The sequence below is a fragment of the Crassostrea angulata genome, chromosome 1 (genome assembly GCF_025612915.1).
Source record: "Crassostrea angulata isolate pt1a10 chromosome 1, ASM2561291v2, whole genome shotgun sequence".
Classification (NCBI taxonomy): domain Eukaryota; kingdom Metazoa; phylum Mollusca; class Bivalvia; order Ostreida; family Ostreidae; genus Magallana; species Magallana angulata.
The window spans coordinates 27,649,618-27,669,976 of NC_069111.1; the positions used below are offsets into that span (position 1 = coordinate 27,649,618).

The 20,359-nt window shown below is 36.7% G+C and overlaps 2 protein-coding genes across 8 annotated transcripts in view; one reads left to right on the forward strand and one right to left on the reverse strand.

The window, feature by feature from the left end:
* Positions 1–559: 559 nt before the first annotated feature.
* LOC128172997 (heat shock 70 kDa protein 12A-like) lies at positions 560–3,996 on the forward strand. The gene is made up of 5 exons (XM_052838748.1): positions 560–678; positions 1,060–1,401; positions 1,725–1,943; positions 2,039–2,189; positions 2,573–3,996. The coding sequence occupies exons 2-5, from the start codon at positions 1,081–1,083 to the stop codon at positions 3,637–3,639; spliced, it is 1,758 nt and encodes a 585-aa protein (XP_052694708.1). The 5' UTR covers positions 560–678; positions 1,060–1,080; the 3' UTR covers positions 3,640–3,996.
* Positions 3,997–4,109: 113 nt separating this feature from the next.
* The window catches only part of LOC128172956 (protein TANC2-like), a 45,816-nt gene continuing 29,566 nt past the window's right edge, over positions 4,110–20,359 (reverse strand). For 4 of the 7 annotated variants that reach the window (XM_052838702.1, XM_052838695.1, XM_052838733.1 and 1 more), the window contains 19 exons: positions 18,317–18,487; positions 17,874–18,035; positions 15,787–16,032; positions 15,338–15,589; positions 14,695–14,868; positions 11,449–11,669; positions 11,119–11,257; positions 9,834–10,980; positions 9,387–9,407; positions 8,176–8,407; positions 7,676–7,912; positions 7,361–7,537; positions 7,110–7,194; positions 6,739–6,996; positions 6,261–6,436; positions 5,932–6,156; positions 5,615–5,761; positions 5,262–5,362; positions 4,110–5,146 (listed from right to left, as the gene is read on the reverse strand). In XM_052838702.1, the coding sequence (XP_052694662.1) occupies positions 4,957–5,146; positions 5,262–5,362; positions 5,615–5,761; positions 5,932–6,156; positions 6,261–6,436; positions 6,739–6,996; positions 7,110–7,194; positions 7,361–7,537; positions 7,676–7,912; positions 8,176–8,407; positions 9,387–9,407; positions 9,834–10,980; positions 11,119–11,257; positions 11,449–11,669; positions 14,695–14,868; positions 15,338–15,589; positions 15,787–16,032; positions 17,874–18,035; positions 18,317–18,487 (4,361 nt within the window). In that variant the 3' untranslated portion in view covers positions 4,110–4,956. Of the gene's footprint in view, positions 5,147–5,261; positions 5,363–5,614; positions 5,762–5,931; positions 6,157–6,260; positions 6,437–6,738; positions 6,997–7,109; positions 7,195–7,360; positions 7,538–7,675; positions 7,913–8,175; positions 8,408–9,386; positions 9,408–9,833; positions 10,981–11,118; positions 11,258–11,448; positions 11,670–14,694; positions 14,869–15,337; positions 15,590–15,786; positions 16,033–17,873; positions 18,036–18,316; positions 18,488–19,839; positions 19,862–20,359 lie in introns of those variants that run through there. The other 3 variants (XM_052838740.1, XM_052838724.1, XM_052838716.1) reach the window with 3 other exon arrangements.

Below are 20,359 nucleotides of genomic sequence, written 5' to 3' on the forward strand. Positions count from 1 at the left end.
GAGAGAGCTCGACGAGAAAAGCGAGAAATGTCTAACATTGCGTTTGATGGACAGATTGACGGATGATTGTGGCAAAACATTAGTCTGTCCTGAAACATAAACCTCTTCTTTTGGTCTGAATAAAAAGTCATGTTTACATTCAAAAACTGTTTTGCAATAAAACGCAATAACTATTGCGTTTAAACCCAATACCTTTTGCGATTAAACGCAACGATTGTTGCGTTTAATCGCAAAAATGTTTGCGTTTATTCGCATATTTTTTGCGTTTAAACGCAATACTTTTGCGTTTAAACGCAATACTTTTGCGTTTAAACGCAAACCTTTGCGTTAAAACGCAATGTTCTTTGCGTTTAAATGCAATAGCTATTGCGTTTAATCGCAAACTTTTGCATTTAAACGCAAAACTTATTGCGATATAACGCAAAAGATTGCGATTAAACGCAATAGTTATTGCGTTTTAACGCAAAAGAAATTATTGTTTCTGCTGGCCTCAATGGGCTTCCGTAAGCTTCCGTAGAAATGTGGTATTTTTTACCTATAAAACGAGAGATAACTCTGTATATATACAGAGTAATAAACTTATATATTTACGACATACGGTATACCTGAGGACAAACCAAATGCATGTTGTCCCATGTCCTTTAACTGTACATATACTTGTGACCCAGGATATCGAAGGTAATGTTCTTATTCATTTTTGTATGACAAATCAATTTTCTTTAATTAACATCGTGCATTTTAAAAACAAAACCCCAAAATTGGGTAAAATAAACATTTTGAAGAAGTACTTTCGTTTTGAAAAGGATGTTAAAAAAGAATACAGTGAACATTCTCTCTCTCTCTCTCTCTCTCTCTCTCTCTCTCTCTCTCTCTCTCTCTCTCGTAGTAGTAGTAGTAGTAGTAGAAGTAGTAGTAGTATTCGGCAACTTATTCATATTATGTTTTTGTAGCTTGGTAATATTATTTGATAGGAATATTATAATTGTTATTCGTTAATTAATTAGGCATGAAATTGTTAAAATTAAATTAAAAACAAACTTAATTATCAATTTCTAATAGAGGCTGTCCGCCAATTTGAATATGGCTGTTTCTTTACCGGATAAACTTTTCTTGGCTGCCATAGACTTCGGAACAACCTTTTCTGGGTATGCCTTTGCCGCGAGAGGCGAGTTAGAAGATGACTTATCAAAAATTTATGTCCCCCACTGGCGTTCTTCTGATGGGAGCTTGATTTCATACAAGACTCCAACCACTGTTTTATTGGACAAAGATGAGAAATTGGTTGATTTCGGTTTCGATGCTGAAACCACTTACGCAGAACTGTCAGAAAATGGGGAACATGAGGACTATTTCTACTTCCGACGATTTAAGATGATGCTCTACGACCAAGTCAGAACAAAGGTACGAGAAGGAATATATATATATCTGAAAAAAAAAACAACAACAACAAAGTTTACATGCATGAATCCAGGCAATTTTTTTTTTCAAAAAAGGGTTAAGGGTTAAGAGGGGATTTAGTTAAAAGGGGAATATGCTTCAAGCCTCCTTTTCGGCGGTTACTTAACTATGTAAATTGAATATATCTGTTCGTTGGTCCAGATTCCCTTACACCCTCAATTCCTCTTTATTTTCGCATGTGGTTTCTTTGCCCCAATCACGACTCATTTGTCTCAAGTCTCAAATATATTTTGAACATCATTTGTGTTTTCCTCTCTTTCTTACAGAAATTGACAGTAGATACAACGGTTGCAGATATACGGGGACGAGAAATACAGGCTGTAAAAGTTTTTACCCATGCTATACGATATTTAAAGGATCATCTGCTGGATTCTCAAAAACCCAAGGGGAAAATTGTGAAGAATGATGACATCCTATGGGTTCTAACTGTTCCAGCAATTTGGGATGACACAGCTAAACTATTCATGCGAAAAGCAGCACAAGAGGTATATAAAGAAAAGAATCAAAGACGTATCATATAATATTAACATGACAAACTGGTACTTTACATGTACATTTGATTTTCTGTTTTTTTAATTAGGCGGGTATACCTGGCCATCAGCTGATGATTGCATTAGAACCAGAGGCGGCCTCTATCTACTGCAAACATCTCCCCGTAGAGAAACTGGAGGGAACCAACACAATCAGCGCCTTCCAGCCAGGGAGCAAGTACCTGGTACTGGACGCTGGGGGTCAGTATATAGGATTCACGTACAAGCACTCGTTGAAATGGTTTTAATGTCAATTTTATGCAGTGGCCCTGGCAAGCAGTTACCAATATTCTTTACGTAGTCATTGCAAACATTGATATATTTTGATGTGAAAACAAGCAGTTGACATGGTAACGTAATCTTAAGATTAATACTTGCAACAGTATATCAAATTAGAAAAAGCGTCGTTATATGCAACATGAATATGTTGTTGTTACATGTATGAAACCATGTCAAAAGACAAAATAATTGAAAATTCTTGCTTTTTGAAACCATGGTAAATTTGAAACCAAGTTTCGCTCTTTAAAATAGTAACCTTTTTTTAACAACAAAATGTACATCTACATTACATATTTATTTAAAAGGGGGAACAGTGGATATAACCGTACATGAAGTCAAACCAAATGGACACCTGAAAGAACTAGACCGAGCGAGTGGCGGGGACTGGGGTGGAACCAGTGTGGACATGGCCTTCAAAAGCGCTCTGGCGGAGATAGTGACGGAGGGAATGATTGAAGGCTACTGCCACAAGTTCACTGGGGACTACATCGAACTGTTCAGGGATTTTGAAATCAAGAAACGCAAATGTGGAAAAGGAAACAGCTCAGATTCATTTATCACGTTGAAAATTCCCGTAACATTTACCGACGAATGCCAAGAAACTCTGAACACAGACCTTACCACGCTTGTCAACAAATCTACATACAAAGATCATATTCTCTGGAAAACAGATAAGGTTAGAATAGATTTGCCGACGTTTGAAACCTTTTTTCAGCCAGCTTGCGATGGAATCGTCAAACACGTGAAGGAGTTGTTCCAGTCACCCAAAGTCAAAGGTGTCAATAAGATCCTAATGGTGGGCGGGTTTTCCGAGTCAAACATATTACAGGATGTGGTTCGGAGGGCGTTTCCGAATTGCCAGATCATAGTTCCACAAGAAGCTGGTCTGGCTGTTCTACGTGGAGCAGTTTTGTTTGGCTGTAATCCAAAGGCCATAGACTCCCGTATTGCAAAATACACCTATGGCGTAGCCACAAATGTTGAATTTGACCCAGAAATCCACATGGAATCCAAAAGGGAAATCATTGATGGAGAGGATTACTGTACTGACATATTCGATAAACACGTGGAGAAAGGTGAAGAATTAATTGTCGACGAGGCCCAGGCCGAGAGATCTTACCTTCCAATGACCCATCAACAAAAGGCTATATCATTCAGTATTTACACGTCGACTGAGGATGCCCCTTTTTATGTGGACTATTGCGAAAATATTGGAAAATTTGAGGTCAGCGTTCCTGTCGGTGTGGATGATCGCTCCGTCAATGTCAGGATGATATTTGGTAGAACTGAGCTCACGGCCGAGGCAAGGGTAGTGAAAACAGGGGAGATAATGCCCGGACAGTTTGAACTCCCTGAAGAAGAGAAGATTTAAAAAACTTTCAGAAGTCCCAGAAATCTTTTTTTTTTTTGGTAGACGTTTTTAAAGTTATAAGTCTTTTCCAGTCATATATCAGAATATTATGCTTCATAAACTACATTTAGTTTGATATTGAAATATAATATATAACCATCTGATCAAAAACCTTATGTATATTTGTATACCCAAGTGTGCGAACAGAGAATTCAACGTTTCTCTTTTCTTATTTTATGATAATTTGAACAGTTGCCGTATCTAACTTAATTTGTGATTTATTATATTCTAGTTATATTTCAAATATTGTCCTTAATTTGAACATTTTCTGTATATAAACTTTTTTTTTATCATTTTTTAATTACACTTTCAATATTGTGTATGTCATTACTTGACCATAACTTACACATTTTCATGTATGATAATCTGCTTGACATTATTACTTGTCAATAAAGTGTTATGTTTATAAATATAAGAAAGAGAAAAGAAAACAATTTCTTCAATTTATTTATTGATAAAAAAAATGACACAATTAGTTGTCATTTCGCTAATTGCACTTGTTCATGGCAAAGAAATGATAAAATGCAGATTTAAATTATTGATGCTACAATGTTTTCATAACAGCATTTTTATATACACTATATACACTGAAATACTAAAATATAATATTTTATACATATGAAAATTGCATTTAGCAAGACCTAAATGAAAGTGAAAGTAGCATGAGAATGGACACCTACTGGAATGTTCCATGCTTGTTCCTGAGACAATGGGGCCAACAATCAAATCACCTAACTAAAGTTTTTAAGTTGTCTCTCTTTGTCACATTTCTCCCCACTATCTCTCACTCAAAACGGCAATAACTTTGTACAATCAACCAATAACTCATGATACAAGTACATGTATATAGTAACTGGAGTAACACACTCTGAAAACACTATGATGTACAGTATGCAATGAATGATGCTGATAAACACAGAATGATGCCATTTCTTTCAAACACATTTTTAAAAAAAATTGATCTATACATGGATTAAATCAAAAGCACTCAACAACAAATAAGACAGGAGTCCATCAAGTTTACAGAACAAACTCAGCACCAATCAGCCACAACCACTTCATGGTTTGCAGACATATCTTTCAACAAAATGTGCTTTATCAAAATTATATTCTTTCACTCTCCCAATACCACAAATTAAATCATAGCATCACATTTTTATTTTCCCAAAAATATGCATGCTGAAATATGACTCTAAAATGGACTTAAAGCTATGAATTTGATCGCGTCATAAGCAGTTGGTTTTGTATCCCATTGTCCATAAGGTATTGGTATTTTTTCTATAGAGCGGTCTCCTCTGCTCTTCTCTCGCCCCGATCCATTACATTGGACTGACTTCCATGAAGGTTCTCATAGCGTGCCTGCTCTGTGCATTCATCACGTACTCTGGTCAGTAATCTTTGTAGTTCTCGGTTGCTGGGAGCTAACTTTAAAGCCTCTTTTAAATCCTCAACAGCTGAAGAGAATTGTCTGCAATAGAAGTTAAATATTCACTAAAATTCAGGTACAGATAAAACTGATTCAAACTCTTCATTATTTTTTGACGTAATTAAAAATGGGTGATCATGATGCATCATAAACAAACCTGTCGTCTCGTTTCGCCCGAGCCCTTGCATAGTATGCTTCAAAGCATTTACTTTTTATTTGCAGTGCCTGTGTGGCCAGATCAATCGCTGATACACAGTCCTGGAAAACAATTTCAAAATGTTTTAATTTGTTAATAAATATGTTTCTTTCACGACTTGAATTTCAGTACAATAGTCATTAATTTTTTGTGTATCTTATTCTCAGAATGATTTTTTGTTATAAGTTTTTGCTAATTGTTTTTTTTTTATAGTATTCTTTGTCAAATGATTCCATTTAACTGATTAGGACAATCTTATTGCATTTAATTACATTAAAATTAACACCCTCTGAGTGTCCAGTTATGCAACTTACATTAAGTTTCCTTTTGCATCTGGAAAGATTGAGGAGCAGGTTCAATTTTAGGTCTTTGAAGGTTCTTGAGTCTTCCACCACATTTTCATTTGGAAATTTCTTCAAAGCATACTGGTATCGCTGGGCTGCCTCCCGAATACGGTTTTTCTATAAAGACAAAAACAAATATCCACATTTTGCTCAAATTACAACACAAATAGTTCAATAAACAGGTAGCTTTTCCTTCTGTCTGTTTCACCTTGAACACCAATTCTTCACACAAACACCTAGTTGGCTTATAAGACCACAGTAACACTCTAACCTATATGACTTCTCACCTTATACAGCACATTTCCATCCTCCATCAACTTGTTGAGCAGCAGTATCAGTATGTCTGGTTTTCCTGCTGCCACGGCCCAGGTGGTCTGTCCCAGCTTGGCTCCCTTCTTCAGGAAACACACCACCACGGCTGTGTTCCTCCTGTCAATGGCTCGATCCAGCGCCCTCATCCCGTTCTGGTCTGCATGCTCAATCTGGGCTCCTCTCTCCAATAAAGATTGCACCTAAAAAAAATGCCAAAATGTTTAAATTTTCGAAACATTGAATTAAATTCTAAGATACTTTTATTCAGGAAATCAATCTTAGAAATATTGAATGCAAATCTTACCACTTGAGCATCACCATGGAATGCTGCAAGTTGGAGAGGAGTTCTCCCCCTTCTGTCTACATGATGGAGATTAGCTCCCTTGTCCAACAAGGTCTGTATGATGTGGTGGTGTCCCTTCAGACAGGCCCAGCACAGGGCAGTCAGACCTTCCTTGTCCACCTGATGCAGGGAGCTCCCTGAATAATAGGCAAACCAAAGCATGAATTTTGTGCATATTTAAATAATGCAAATCACAATCTCATTTATTATTGTAAATCCATTACATTGTATATTCAGCGTATACAATATTTAGGGAAAAATGATTATTCAACAGATTTGTCTGGATTTGATTTCACACATTACTTCATGTACCTAATACCTATTTACATACAAGTGGAAACTGCTTTCGATGATAAACGCTAAACACTAAACACTGCAAAATGTAACTGAATTTTACAGTATTACACATTTGTTTTTCATTCAAAATGAAATATATTACCTCTAGCTAACAGCATCTCTAATACTCCAATGTGGCCTTTGTATGCTGCTATCATAAGAGGTGTTCTCCCATGTTTGTCTGTCTGTTCCAAGGAGGATCCCATTCCAAGAAGTAGGTCGGCCACATTCCAGTGACCAGCATCCACAGCACACAACAGTGGGGTCAGGGATTTGTTGTTTGGCTGGTGGAGACTGGCTCCCTGGTCTATCAGAAATAGGACCACATCCTTAAAACCATGGCTACAAGATGCCGTCAATGCTACAAAAAAAGAGCAAGATGATCAAACTTTAATACCATATTTAAAGAAGATTACCGGTATTTAAATATTTTCAGCTGATTTTGAGTAATGAAAGGAGTAATGGGGATCATACCTGTTTCTCCCAGTAAAGTATCACAGTAGTTGATTCCAAATCCATCAGATGTTGCAGAGTAGTTATGTAATAGGAAGTCAATGATCTAAGGGAGAAAAATTGACAAAATATAATTTGAGCTGCATACAACTATCAGTGTGGTATTTTTAACACTAGCTTCCAAATAGTTATACCAAATAGTTATATCAAGTATATGCATAAGTTATCATTCATTTCATAGTTTAAAGTGAGACAACATGCAAAGCACCTACATTTGTGTGTCCTGTGGCAGCAGAAGCTACCATTGCCTGCTGCATGGCCTCCACTTTAGTCAGCTGACCATCATATTCTGACCAATCGCATTGCAGAAGGAAGATGAGGGCATCCAAATGGCCATGCATGGCGGCATGAACAGCTGGGCACTGACCACTCTTATCTACATGGGACAGCTATCAACAAAGAAGAAAATTAAAGTTACATTAAGATTTGCATATTTAGACAGCATCTGTGACAAGAGCAAATGTATACATTTTTGGGGGGCCAATACATTACTGCTAAAATCTTTATAAGTCTAAAAGTTTTCTTACCCGAGCATTCCTCTGACACAGCATCCTTAGGATCTCCGTGTGTCCAGCACTGGCAGCATAACACAGAGCCGACATCCCACTGTCTGAGACTGCGTCCACACTGGCACTGAACTCCAGAAGCAGGGACACCATGTCCGTGAATCCCTCCATAGCCGCAATACAAAGGACCGGCGAGTTGTTCTGGTACGGGGTTCTCATGTTGGGGTTGGCCCCCGACAATAAGATCAGTCGACTGACCTATAACAAACAGTCAACTTGTAAAGCACCAGACATTTGTCGTTTGCACATTTTTTGGCAATAGTTTTTCTTGTTTTAGGAAAAATATTCCTTGACATCCCTAATATACAATATGTTCTTGCGATATTGATAAATATACAGTACAAACTTAAAAATAAAACTAATGGCAATATTGAATTCATCAGATTCATTAGTTGTGATGATTTCTAAGACTGAACATTTATTTTTCAGTATGATTATCAATTGAAACATTAATTTCCAACCTTGACATTAGGAGAGAAGAGGTTGCGGTGAGATGCGAGGGCAGCGTTCAGGCTCTCAGAGCTGAGGGCCATCCAGTAAGCCTGCATGTCACGGGAGGAGTAGCCACGCTGCTTGCTGACATTTTTGTAGATGTGGGCCTTCAGAATGTGGTGCCCTAACTCTATGGTTTTATCAGGGTTCAGTGGGGTGGATATCCTTGACAGCTTGAACGACATCAAAGCATGGCCAAGTCTGAAAGAAAACTTTCCTGTTAGATTTCAACTGCATGATTTTTTAGTACAAAAAAAGATACATATGACTTAACAAAAAGCATATATATTTTTTGTTTAAATGTTGAAAAAAGAAGAATTATCTAAAAAATTCTCGAAAATTTACAATCTCATTTCCCAGAACCTATATCAAGACTAAATTCCCATTTATGCAAGATTATAATACATGACAAAAATACACCACACTAAGTTACAACATTAAGATTTCTAGTTTTATATATATAGTTTGTTGTATCATCATTTTCCCCATTAGCAGAGCAGCTGACACTGCATGGTGCCTCACCCCCTCCGACGTCTACATGTTTTACTCTCTGTGATTGTCAAGCAAGCGAAGTAGCTCTGAGGAGATCTAGTTTGCACAGAGTCACACTATGAAGGACGACATTTTGACAGTGAGACTGCAGAAAATTATTAGGCAAGAAATCACAACTTAAATACTGATTAAAACAGACTAAAAGACCAAAAAACATTTTTTTTTGACTGAATGGACACAATGACCTTTTAAACAGACCCCATTAGTTATATAGTTTTCGGTGCAAAATTACATACTGACAATACATGTTGTGATTTGTTGATCTAATGTTTAAGTACAGATGTATTGATAAGGATACATAATTCGTGATAATGATAATGATGGTGATGATGAAAAAAAATAAATAAAAAGAAACCAGTAAGCAAACAGAATCAACATAGGGAAAAAGTGCATTCTGGGTAAAATGCAGACTTCTATGAATAAGGCTGGTATCATGCAGTTTAGTTGGTCGTTATATTCAGCAGATTTAGCAAATGATAAATCAAAAAGACTGACTACAAAATCAATTCAAAGTACTAGTTAAAGTATCAAATTAATCGCGTAGCCAGTTTAGTATCCATGGTAACCACAAATGAAAAGGAAGAACCCAAAAACGTAGATATACATGAATATTAAGCTATGTGTTCACCTTGGGTCAAATTCGGCACCACTGAAGGAATCAAAAACAAAAAAATAGGACCAATCAGAATACAACAGCATCAAATGTTATATTAGTATATAAACACGTCATAATTCATATTACAGCATTTTATATATAAAAAAAATTCTATATCAGCTAGGGAAGGATTGTCAATACATCACTGAAGCATACATCAGGTATAAGGGATATGAGGTGTATTTACAAAAAATTTTTTTCCCAATATACAACAGCTGATGAGTGAGTAGGAGGACAACAAATTGAATACTGTTATTGAAGTGATGAAGAAAAAAAAAACACCTTAAGATTATTAAGGACACATGCTCTCTTGTTTTTTTCTAAATGTGTGTATAAAGCAGAAAAAAAATTGTTTCTCCCTATTGATAGAAAAACTGGAAGATGAGGAAGAAGAGTGGTTTGTGGATATAAATTACTCACCGAAGATCACAGAGAAACTTTGGATTGTCTGCCTCGTCGCGGCGGATAAGCCACTCCCTGAAGGCAGGGTGAAAGAACATGTAGGTGGAGTCTTTACGCAGAAACAAGAAGCCCTGCAGCATGCTCATCCGCTGGGTGAACTCCTCCCACGGCAGAAAGTGCTGGGTGTAGCCAGAGTTGATGGTGTAGTAGATCTCCTCAAGATTCATCGGATAAAGAGTCGCCAAACACACAACCAAAATAGGAGACACCTTCTCAAATGACCTCACACTTTGGAACTTCAAGTTAAAATGTAATAGGAACACTTCAGAAATGTTCATGGGTAATATTTTGTAGTTTGAACTTTTAAGCACCAGGTGTCCTCTTTCTATCAAGTCCAGGGTCATTTTGCAGAACAAAAATGACCCTTTGCTAAGAGTTTGTAGATGATGACAGAATTTGACTTGTGTCGATTGTTCTAGTTTACCATTCAGTGATATATTATTTCCAATACTAGGACTTGTTTCAATTCTATGGTTCACATAATCTATCAGGTCTTTTCCTATAAGGTCGTTGTTTTGGTCTCGGTCAATACAAATAGTTGTGAAACCCAAGTCTTTTGTGATCTCCACCAAGGAAGAATGAACAGTTAACACCAATTTCAACCACAATGGAAACTGTTCAACGTGGCGACACAGAAATGAAGCTATCGTGTCACCATAATCTGGCTTGTGGAACTCTGCCTCATTCAGAGAGTCTATCACAATCAAACAACTGTCTGAAGTAATTCTGCCCTGTTCCTTCAAAGATTCTAAAGGATCCAGGATTCCTTTAATGAAAGCACTTGAAGGATTTTGCACGCACTCCTTGAGACTAAGCACATGTTGTAAGTGTGGATCCTGCAGGAGCATTTCGTGGTAGGCGGCAAGCTGTGGAGCTTGAGATAGCTGAGCAGCGAGACTGTGGACAAACTCGGGCACCAGACAGGTGACATTATTATCTGCCTGACAAAAATGGTAGCCAACTACTTGTGATCCCAGACTTCTCAGACAATCGTAAGTAAGATTGGATGTTGATGCACTCAGGCCATGGGACAAGGTGGATTTCGGACTGTAGTTTGTAAGACCATTGTACACCATACGATCCCTGTTTATCTTGTGTTCACTCCCTAAAAAAAAGAAAAAAAAATATTTTGCAACTTGGTAAGATGCAATGACACTGACAGAGAACATAATATATGTAGTGATGTTGACTTAGAATACCAATTCTATTTTGGTTGTCTATTATACTAAGAACAAAGACTGACCTTCTACGAGCCCACTCCGGCCGTCAGTGAAGAAGCTGCTGTCCACTAGCTGCTCTATGATGGCAGTCTTTCCTGCCCCAATACCCCCAGTCAGGACCACACCCCTCACTCTGTCTGTGGTGGGCTCACTGTTCAGGGCCTGTAAATAGCACAACAACCAAAATAAAATATCAAACTACTTCTATGTATTAATTAAGAAGATGTATCTGAACTATAATTTGGATAATATATCCCTGTTTTTTGTTGATCAATTGAACTTTCTCCACAACCTTTCTTAGGTACATATAGATATATATGTTCATTATTCATACATTAAGCAGCATTACTAACCATTTCTATATCCTTGAACAGCCATTCCCTCCCAACAAACAGTGCTTTTCCCTCATTGTGGGGAACCTCAAACACCTGAGCCTTGAGTCGTATTTGTGGTGGTTTGATGGGGGTTATTGTGATGCGGCGCTCGCTAGAGTGACCAATGGTGGCCCGGGCAGAAGATCTGCGGAAGTTTCCCCTCTTACCAAACAAATCTTCTATCTGTCCAGGTGTGGAGGCTAAAATGCAGAAATAAAATGACAATCAGCCCATTTGGTATGAATATGCAGTATGAAACAGTGTTAAGACTTTTCAAATTACTGCATTTTTATACCCAATGATATATAAATTTCACTTGAGTAAACAAGAGTTAAAGATTCAAAATCAATATTCATGGAAAATAAATCTTTTGAAAAGTGAAATGATATTGAAAATATATACACAAAACAAAATAAATGATAGAATTTTCTTGTATTCAACTGTAACAAGAGGCCCATGGGGCCACATCGCTCACCTGAGCAACAATTGGCGTTCAAAAGATATTGTGCAATATGGTCCCTCGGTAGAATAACAAAAAATAAATATTGTCAAGTATTCGAATTTTACAATTATTTTTGCATACACGTAATCTTTGACATTGTACCTTCATGAAATACTATTTTTTACCAGAATAAGAAAATCCTACGCAAGATATAAAACTAAACATTTGGTAGGGGTACACTGTTAAGTTGTTAACTTCCAATTCCCTATATTTTCGTTCTGCCCCCCCCCCCCCCCCCCACACACACACACACACTTTGTAAAGCGATCAAAATATATGAGAGCATATAGGTACATTTGTTTCATCAACTACTTACTTGTTATTGTATTTAAAAAAAATATATAATAGTTATTGTATTTTATTTAAAAAATCCTTCATGTATAGATGTGAAGAAGAAAATTGTACCTCAATGTGCTCAATTCCTCAAATTAAAACATTCAAAAATTTAATTTGTTTTCCATTATAATTAAATGACTGTTATTTACCTCGCGTACAAACCAGGATAATTTTCCGCTGTGATATTTTCTTAGGAATAGCGATAATTATTTTATCCCCATAACAGAAATGTGTCAAAACTATGGAAACTGTTTTAAAGATGTCGTTTTTATTTACTCGTGTCTGAAAAACTATCAAAATTGATGTAGATTTCACATTATTTATTGTATAATGAGGGGACCCCAGAGAATAGGTATATACAGAATATCATTCTTTTATTTTTTTTTGTTCAAGTATTTAACATACTCTAATTCATATAGAATTTGTAATGTTCAACCAAAATTTCAGCGTCAATCGTAGAATTATAAGCAAGATACAGAGCTCACAGTTTCCCTAGGTTTGAGTCATATTTTGTTGACATGACTTTATTACATTCAGCTTAAGATTTTTAACTTGGTATTTCCTATTCACCATTAAAAATGGAAAAAAAGAATGGCCTAAGATTTTCAATTCTTTTATTCACTCAAGACCAGTTCATTGGTATTTAAGGTTCAAAATCAGTTTATACAAATGTACACAAACACAGTCAAGGATCACATGTACAGTAGGAGTAATAATGACGAAAAAAGGTTAAGTTTACAATAAATAAGTTGTTAAAATTGGTTTCTGGAAGAACAGACTTTGAAAATTTTCTTAATAAATATTGACAAATTTTTTACTTTTTTAATCTTTAGTTTTTAAGATCTGTGTACAAACATAGAATTGTGAGCAAATCTCTGTATCTTAATTGCTTATAATTCGAAGCTTAACACTCAAATATGGTTAGTAAATAGAAATTGTAAACAATTAAACACAAGAAACATGCATGCACTATAACAAATAAAGAACACAATTTATTTTTTCGAAATGAATCATATATACACTGTAACACATGTATATCTACCTATATATTTCCTTCAGCGATATCAAACTCTATTTAAACTGAATAAACTCGAGAAAATGCCGAGCATCGATCTCAACAAAACCTATTGCATTAATCTACCATTACGCAAAAGATAATGCCGAATTACCGATAGAATGAATTGTATTTCAGTACTTTTTTGATACATCAGATTTTGCTTAATTTGCGCAGGTAAAGAGTTAACTGTTTGATCTACCGAAGTCTCTGTTTGAATTGATACGTAAAAATCACGAAATACGAGAGTTCACAGGATTAAAATACAAAGCATAAATAATGCATACGAAACGAAAATCAGTCCTAGCTAACACCAACGTCATGTGTGAAATCTGTCAACGCATTGAAATATTTAGCCTCAATTTACTTCACAAAATCGGCACCAATATATTTTTCATGTTTCAAAAATTTCCCTTCATTCACGAACTGTTGCATAAACAAGCAAATTCATCATAGTCAGATCGACCCTTTTAGTATAATGTCATGGCTGCTTTAAACAAAGAACCTCGTTTTAGAAGTATGGAATACGAGTCTTGGTAAAATGGGTATGCAAACCCGGGCCGTGGCAAATTAAAAGCCGGGGTAGATCGGCAATCGTCAATTCCAAATACGCATTATTTTGCGGCAATATTTACAGCGAATACAAATATAACTGGTCCATCAAATATCCTGAAATTTTAATGAGATTGGCAGATTAATAACTGCCAATCTTTTGTTTTGACCAGGCCAAGTCTTGCCTACCCATTTTACCGGATGCCGAACCGAACCGAAGCTGAAACACGCCTTTCCTTTATCATTATTTTCGTAATAACTCGGACTTGAAACTGAATTAGACCTTAATTTTTGCAATTTATATTTTCCTTCCCATAAGGATAATTTATGCTAAACTACGTTGAATTTGCCTCGGTAGTTCTTGAGAAGAAGATTTTTAAAAATGCACCCCCCTTTTTCTACAGTTTCAAGGTTTTCTCCGCTTTGAATACAGATCGAACTTTTATTTCTGCAATTTATATTCGCCATCCCATAAGGATGCTTTGTGCCAAATTTGGTTGAAATTGGATAAGCGGTTTTAGAGAAGAAGTTCAAAATGTAAAAAGTTTACAGACGGACGGACGGACGGACGGACGGACAGACAGACGGACGGACGGACGACGGACAAAATGTGATCAGAATAGCTCACTTGAGCTTTCAGCTCAGGTGAGCTAAAAAGTAATACGCTACTTCAATTTTGAATCATATTGCATCATATTTCTTACAATCATCACTAAGTTGGACAATAATTATTCCTATTGTGCCACCCTTTGCAAGATGGTACCAGGGATGATGAACTTACTTGTGATGGAGTGTGGTCTCTTGGTGGTGGCGTGAGGACTCATGCTATTGCCGGTACTGGTGGACATAAAAGAGTTCATGCTCTCGGCGCTTGGGTCCCTGCTGCCGGTGTAGGTGAGGGACTCGGTCCCCATTCGGATTCCACTGTAATGTCCCCGTTCACTCCCAGAGGAAGCTATACACATCAATGGTTCAAATGTTAAACTTGTTACATTATAAATAAAACTTCTAGATGAACCTATACATGAATTGCTACAATGTATAATTTCTTACAACAAAACTTTCTACATTTTACAATTTGGTAAATCTGAAAATCTTGTGCAATCTAAACTGGGTCACAAAAGCACACATTAAAAAACCCCTCTGTACTGGCGTGCAACCAGTTCTCGCCGAGTACCATTTCTCGCCAGTACATTGTGACGTCATTTTATCAACACATAAAATTATAGACGAAAAATGACGTCACAATGTACTGGCGAGAAATGGTACTCGGCGAGAACTGGTCGCACGCCAGTATTTAATTAACATCGTGAAACATTTATTTAAAAAGACCAACAAAAAAAATTCAAAATAACAGACAGTTTCACAGTTCATGGTATGTAAAACAAAGTTAAATATTCAAAGACAAAAAAAGGCCTACTTACCAGTGAGAGTTGACAGGGGACTGGTGTCAGAGATCCCCCTGTCTGGGGTGGGGATTCCCCTCTCCGGGGTCACCTCATTACTGCCTATAGAAGACACACTGGTAAATGTGTCCTCTGTCTGGTTCCCTTGGTTGCCCTGCTTCATGGGTGTCATATGAGAGGGGTCATTAGGTCGACCCTTGTCCGACAGCAACAGGCCCAGCCTCACTATTAGATCATTCTGGGCAACATCTGGAGATGGAGGAGGGGGATCTATGCATATGCAGATAAACAGAATCAATGTTCTCATAATCACTATCACAACTAAGAAATCCACAACCTAAAATAAATTTGTGTGACTTTTTTTTTTTTTTTTTTAATCAGAAATCAGTTTTAAATAATGATAATGTATTATATGATAATGCACTGAAACATGTTTATAAAAAAAAAATGCTATTTTTCAAGCTTACCTGGATGATCATTCTGATCAAGAGCAGGACCTACTCTGTCTAACCTTGACAACTCATCAAGGTCATCATATGGGGTCAGACTAGGGTCAGCTGCAGGGTGGAGGTCTGGAGACCCCATGGCAGGGTCTGGATTAAAGCCCCTGTGTGAGGAGTTAGGTGTACTGGAAGCTGTGGGCGACAAGGAAATGGGCTTAAAGAACCGGGACCTTGATGGTGGTACTTGGGGTTCAGGTAACTGGTTTCCACCTAAGAAAATGAAATAGATAAAATTTACAGTATTTGTTTTTTAGTGGTCACAAATTCACGTGTGACATTCACTCATTATTGGTAATCTCCTCATACTTTATATTAACAAAAGTACTCACTATAAATCATAAAAAATGAATATTTTTTTGAAAGTTGTATATATACACTCACACTATCAAACATCACTTGGCAATATTGCAATTAAAATCAAGATCATTTTGCTAGGAAAACTATCATGACTATAGAGGTTGGAAGCTGCAGATAGCTGTGTATTGGAGGAAGCTCTCCGACTCTCACACATCTGGTCTGAATGAGATACATAGCTGATGAACAATTACAAAACCTGCATGTCAATTCCAACACCAACTGTGCAAATTGAAGCAACATTTTATAGCAATTATTCTATTTCTGTTTGAAAAAAAATAAAATCCCTTTCCCTCTATTTCTACTCCATTGTCTTTTCTTCTTACTTTATTTTTGCTCTAAAGTCACAAATGATCTGAAACCAACAGCTAGAACTCATTCAAGTTTAGCAATATCTGTTTTAAACCCCATAAAATGCTTGCCTGGTTTACCTTTCTCATCACACACTGGTGATGACTCTTTTGATCCCTCGGTAACAACAATTCCAGCACAAATCATCTCTGGATTACAAGTCTCCATAATGCACAGATCACACAGCAAGCATCACCTCCGAGTATCAGACTATGACACTGGAGTCACTGACTCCTCCAGACTAACAAAGCATGCGGAGGAGAACTCAGATACAATACCTAATCATAGCTCTCCCCTCCTCACTCAAAACTAAACACCAGGAAGCTCTTCAGTGGATGGTTCAAAGATCCATGAATTGAATAATAGCACCACTGATCACAAACTATATAGTTAAGGCATTAGTAGTGTGTGTAAGGGAGAGAGGGAATCAGAGTAAAACATTTATCTTCTTAAAAAAAAAAAAAAAACCAATGCTAAAGAGAGACATTAGTGTTCTTTGTCACAGATGTCATTTTATGCTAAAGGAGCCACTATACTATAATTGGACGACATTTGGGAATTACAGTCCATAAAATAGCCTCAAAATGAGTATCAACATGCTCTCAGAATTCTTCACTTCATGCACAAGGTTACCAGAAATACCCCCTATATCCACAAAATCAAGCTATCACCTTCTGTATTGATTTGTGTCCCTCATTCTTTATATAAAAAAAACCCTTCTATTTTTTTTTTCCTTTTTAAAAAATGTGTCTGTGAGTGTTTCTTTAATGTTTGAAATCGATAACCATCTCTACAAGCATGTGTCACTCTATTAACTAAGGGAGTCTTAGGAGACACATGGGCTTTGTTCTGATGTTTTCTCATTTCCATGGAAATGACTGCTTTACTGTGTCATCGATATTACTGTCACATAAATTCAGAGCCACCCCCTGGATTATATGCCCTGTGGGGTAAACCTTTCACTGCAAGATAGCATGAGTATTTAATATTCCTTATCTCAGTCCAAGGGTCAAAATCAAAAAGAGAAGGTTAGCTATTTCAATGTATCAACAATTTTTTTGAAAGGGGGAAGGGGTTCCAGTTGTTCTGAGCTTGGGCATAACTGAGAATATCTCTTCTTCTCCCTCTTTTTTTGTCTCCTTCATGTCATGCATTACTAAAGTGCAAAAGCATGCACAAGCAAACACAATCATGCCTTCATAAAATCCCTAATATTAATAACATGTAAAGTGTTGAAGAAGATGTACTACAAGCTCCAATGTTCAAGTTGTTTTTATCTAAGTACTTTTCATAACCATTGAGAGTTATATATATACAGTATGTATGCCAAGGACCTGATAACTTACTGGTATGCATATTTGAGAGTGTAAAAGACTTGGGTGTGGTTTGAGTGGCAGTTTCCGAAGACTTCATATGAGGCGTGAAGTGACCGTTGGTCTTCACCCTGACTCGGCTGTAGGGGGATATGTCACTGCTCTGTCTGATGTGGTGACCTGCCTCTGTGGGGTCTGTATGAACATAAATGGCATCAGCCAAATATTCAAACTACAAGTATCTTGCTTTGAGTAATGCATGCAATTAATTTGATAATTATATAAAGCCTAACAAAATCAAACATTAATGATTATACCTAAGAAATCTTATAAATGCTCATTCCAGCGTTAATCATCACAAACTTGCTAGTTACTGCATGGTCAAATACATGTAAGTATAAGATACGTCTCAAGGGAAAGCTAGAGCCATGGCACGTTCAGCCTAATATTCAAGCTTTCTACAAGCCTCTACTTACTGTTTTCACAGATTCGGCAGCTTTCCGAGTAGAACATGCAGCTGTAACACTTTGCATGTCCACAGGTGTCAATCAAGCGCCGCTTCTTCCCTTTGTCATAGGGCATGTGACACAAGGGACAGCAGTCCGCCATTTGCTCCTCCATGCTCAGGTCACGCAAGATGTCAACGTCTGAAAGAAACAAAGGCAGAGACTTAAGTTCTCGGTCTCAGGTGGAACGTCCTCATCTATGAAATCACAGTTATGGCTGGTGTCCTTTTTTTGTGCTGTCAAGAACTAAATTATTTTTAGTACAATCCAGCGAGGTAAAAGTTTGCAACACTGAACAAGCTGAAAAGATCCAAACAAAACAAAAACCGTCTAATTCTTCACAATTCTTTTTCATTCATATTGCTTTTTTGCATTTCTCAATAGGAATAAACACATCTTTTCAGCATATGCTCAGACACTTGTTACATCGCCCTTGAAATTGAAGGGAAAAAAAGACTTGATCTTTGTCGTTTCATCTTATTGTTTAAGATGCTCTTTCGTTCATACATATACGAGGATGATTTTTAACAAGAACCACTTCATGTGCTTTACACTGCCGTGTTTGTCTTCAATACACAACAAATTTGACTAGTTAGCTCCTAGGTATCGGTGATAAGAAATATTGGCAAGAGGAATTGAATAAAAACAGATGTTTTGCACAATCAACAGGAAATCTAATTAACCAGTAATCTTTTTTGTGTATTTTTTTTTTAGATGTTCCCTCTCCAGTGTAAACTAATGATACCAATGTGTTTTTATTTATCATAATTGACAGTTAATAGTAACACTCTACATATTGTACTCTCCTATTAATAATAACTTTTCACAAATAAAAAATGTTTTCACTATTATGGCTTATCATTTATTTGCATCTTTTTAAACTGCATCATGATTTAGACTACCGCAAGCAAGATTGTGCAAGATATGCCTTTTTTTTCCATATCAATAGTACTTTTCACAGCTATTCAATTCTGAACACAATTTCTTTCCATCAGAGATTAACTCAAAGATATGAGGTATGTAATTATTGAATGTGTAACACCCACAAAGCAGACTTTATCATTTGATGACGTTAAATAGTCACTGCCCACTCTGCAGCTAATCAGCCTGTGCAATATCTGCTGTGCATTAATCCCACACCCAGGTCTGGGATCCTTCTAACAGCACAAAGAATGACACAGACCAGTCTTAAATCAAGAATTAGTGCTTTGGCAGCACATCAAGGAGTGAATTAGCCACTGACAGAAGATGGAATAGGGACCTGTGTTATCTAACAGAATTAATTAGGCAAAAGATGCACAAGTTATGTGTCATTGCAAACATGGCCCACAGATTACGTAAGACACTAAAAAAAACTTGAAATGAAAAACTTCAAATTGGCACCTACATGTTATTAACTAATGGCATGACTTTAAATGAAAATATTGATGTACTAAATTTTCAGATGCAAATAAACAGTCATGATATTTTGAATGATTTAAATTTACTAGTACTTGCCATCAAAATGACCATATAAGAATTTCCGAACCCCTAAGGATACTTTGCTGTTGTACATTTCACCATTTCTGCTGATTAAGGCGGTCATTTCATTTTAATCCTTTAGCCTTATCAGGACTAACAACTTGCCATTAGTTAGGTGTGGAATATACACTGCTGCTGGATTAATGGAAGTCCCTCATTAATCTTGACAATCAGGACAACAATGCCGAGCCGAACCCTCGTCTTTTGTTTTTTACCCAGGGTATTAGTTCTAATAAGATTTCTAGTCCCGATTAAAAAACATAAAGAATAAAAATTCACAGCAAACCAAGCAGTGTGACTGACTTCTGCCCTGCCATTCACAAAGAGCATTTAAAGTTTTTATTTCAGAGTTTTAAGTAAAATGTCTTAGGAGTGTATTTACGAGGGTCCATCCATGGGGAACTAATTGAAGCCAGTGTCATTAATGGGTGTTTTAAAATGATAGATGGAGGATGACAAAGGCAAATTGTGACAGAAAACTACAATTTGTGA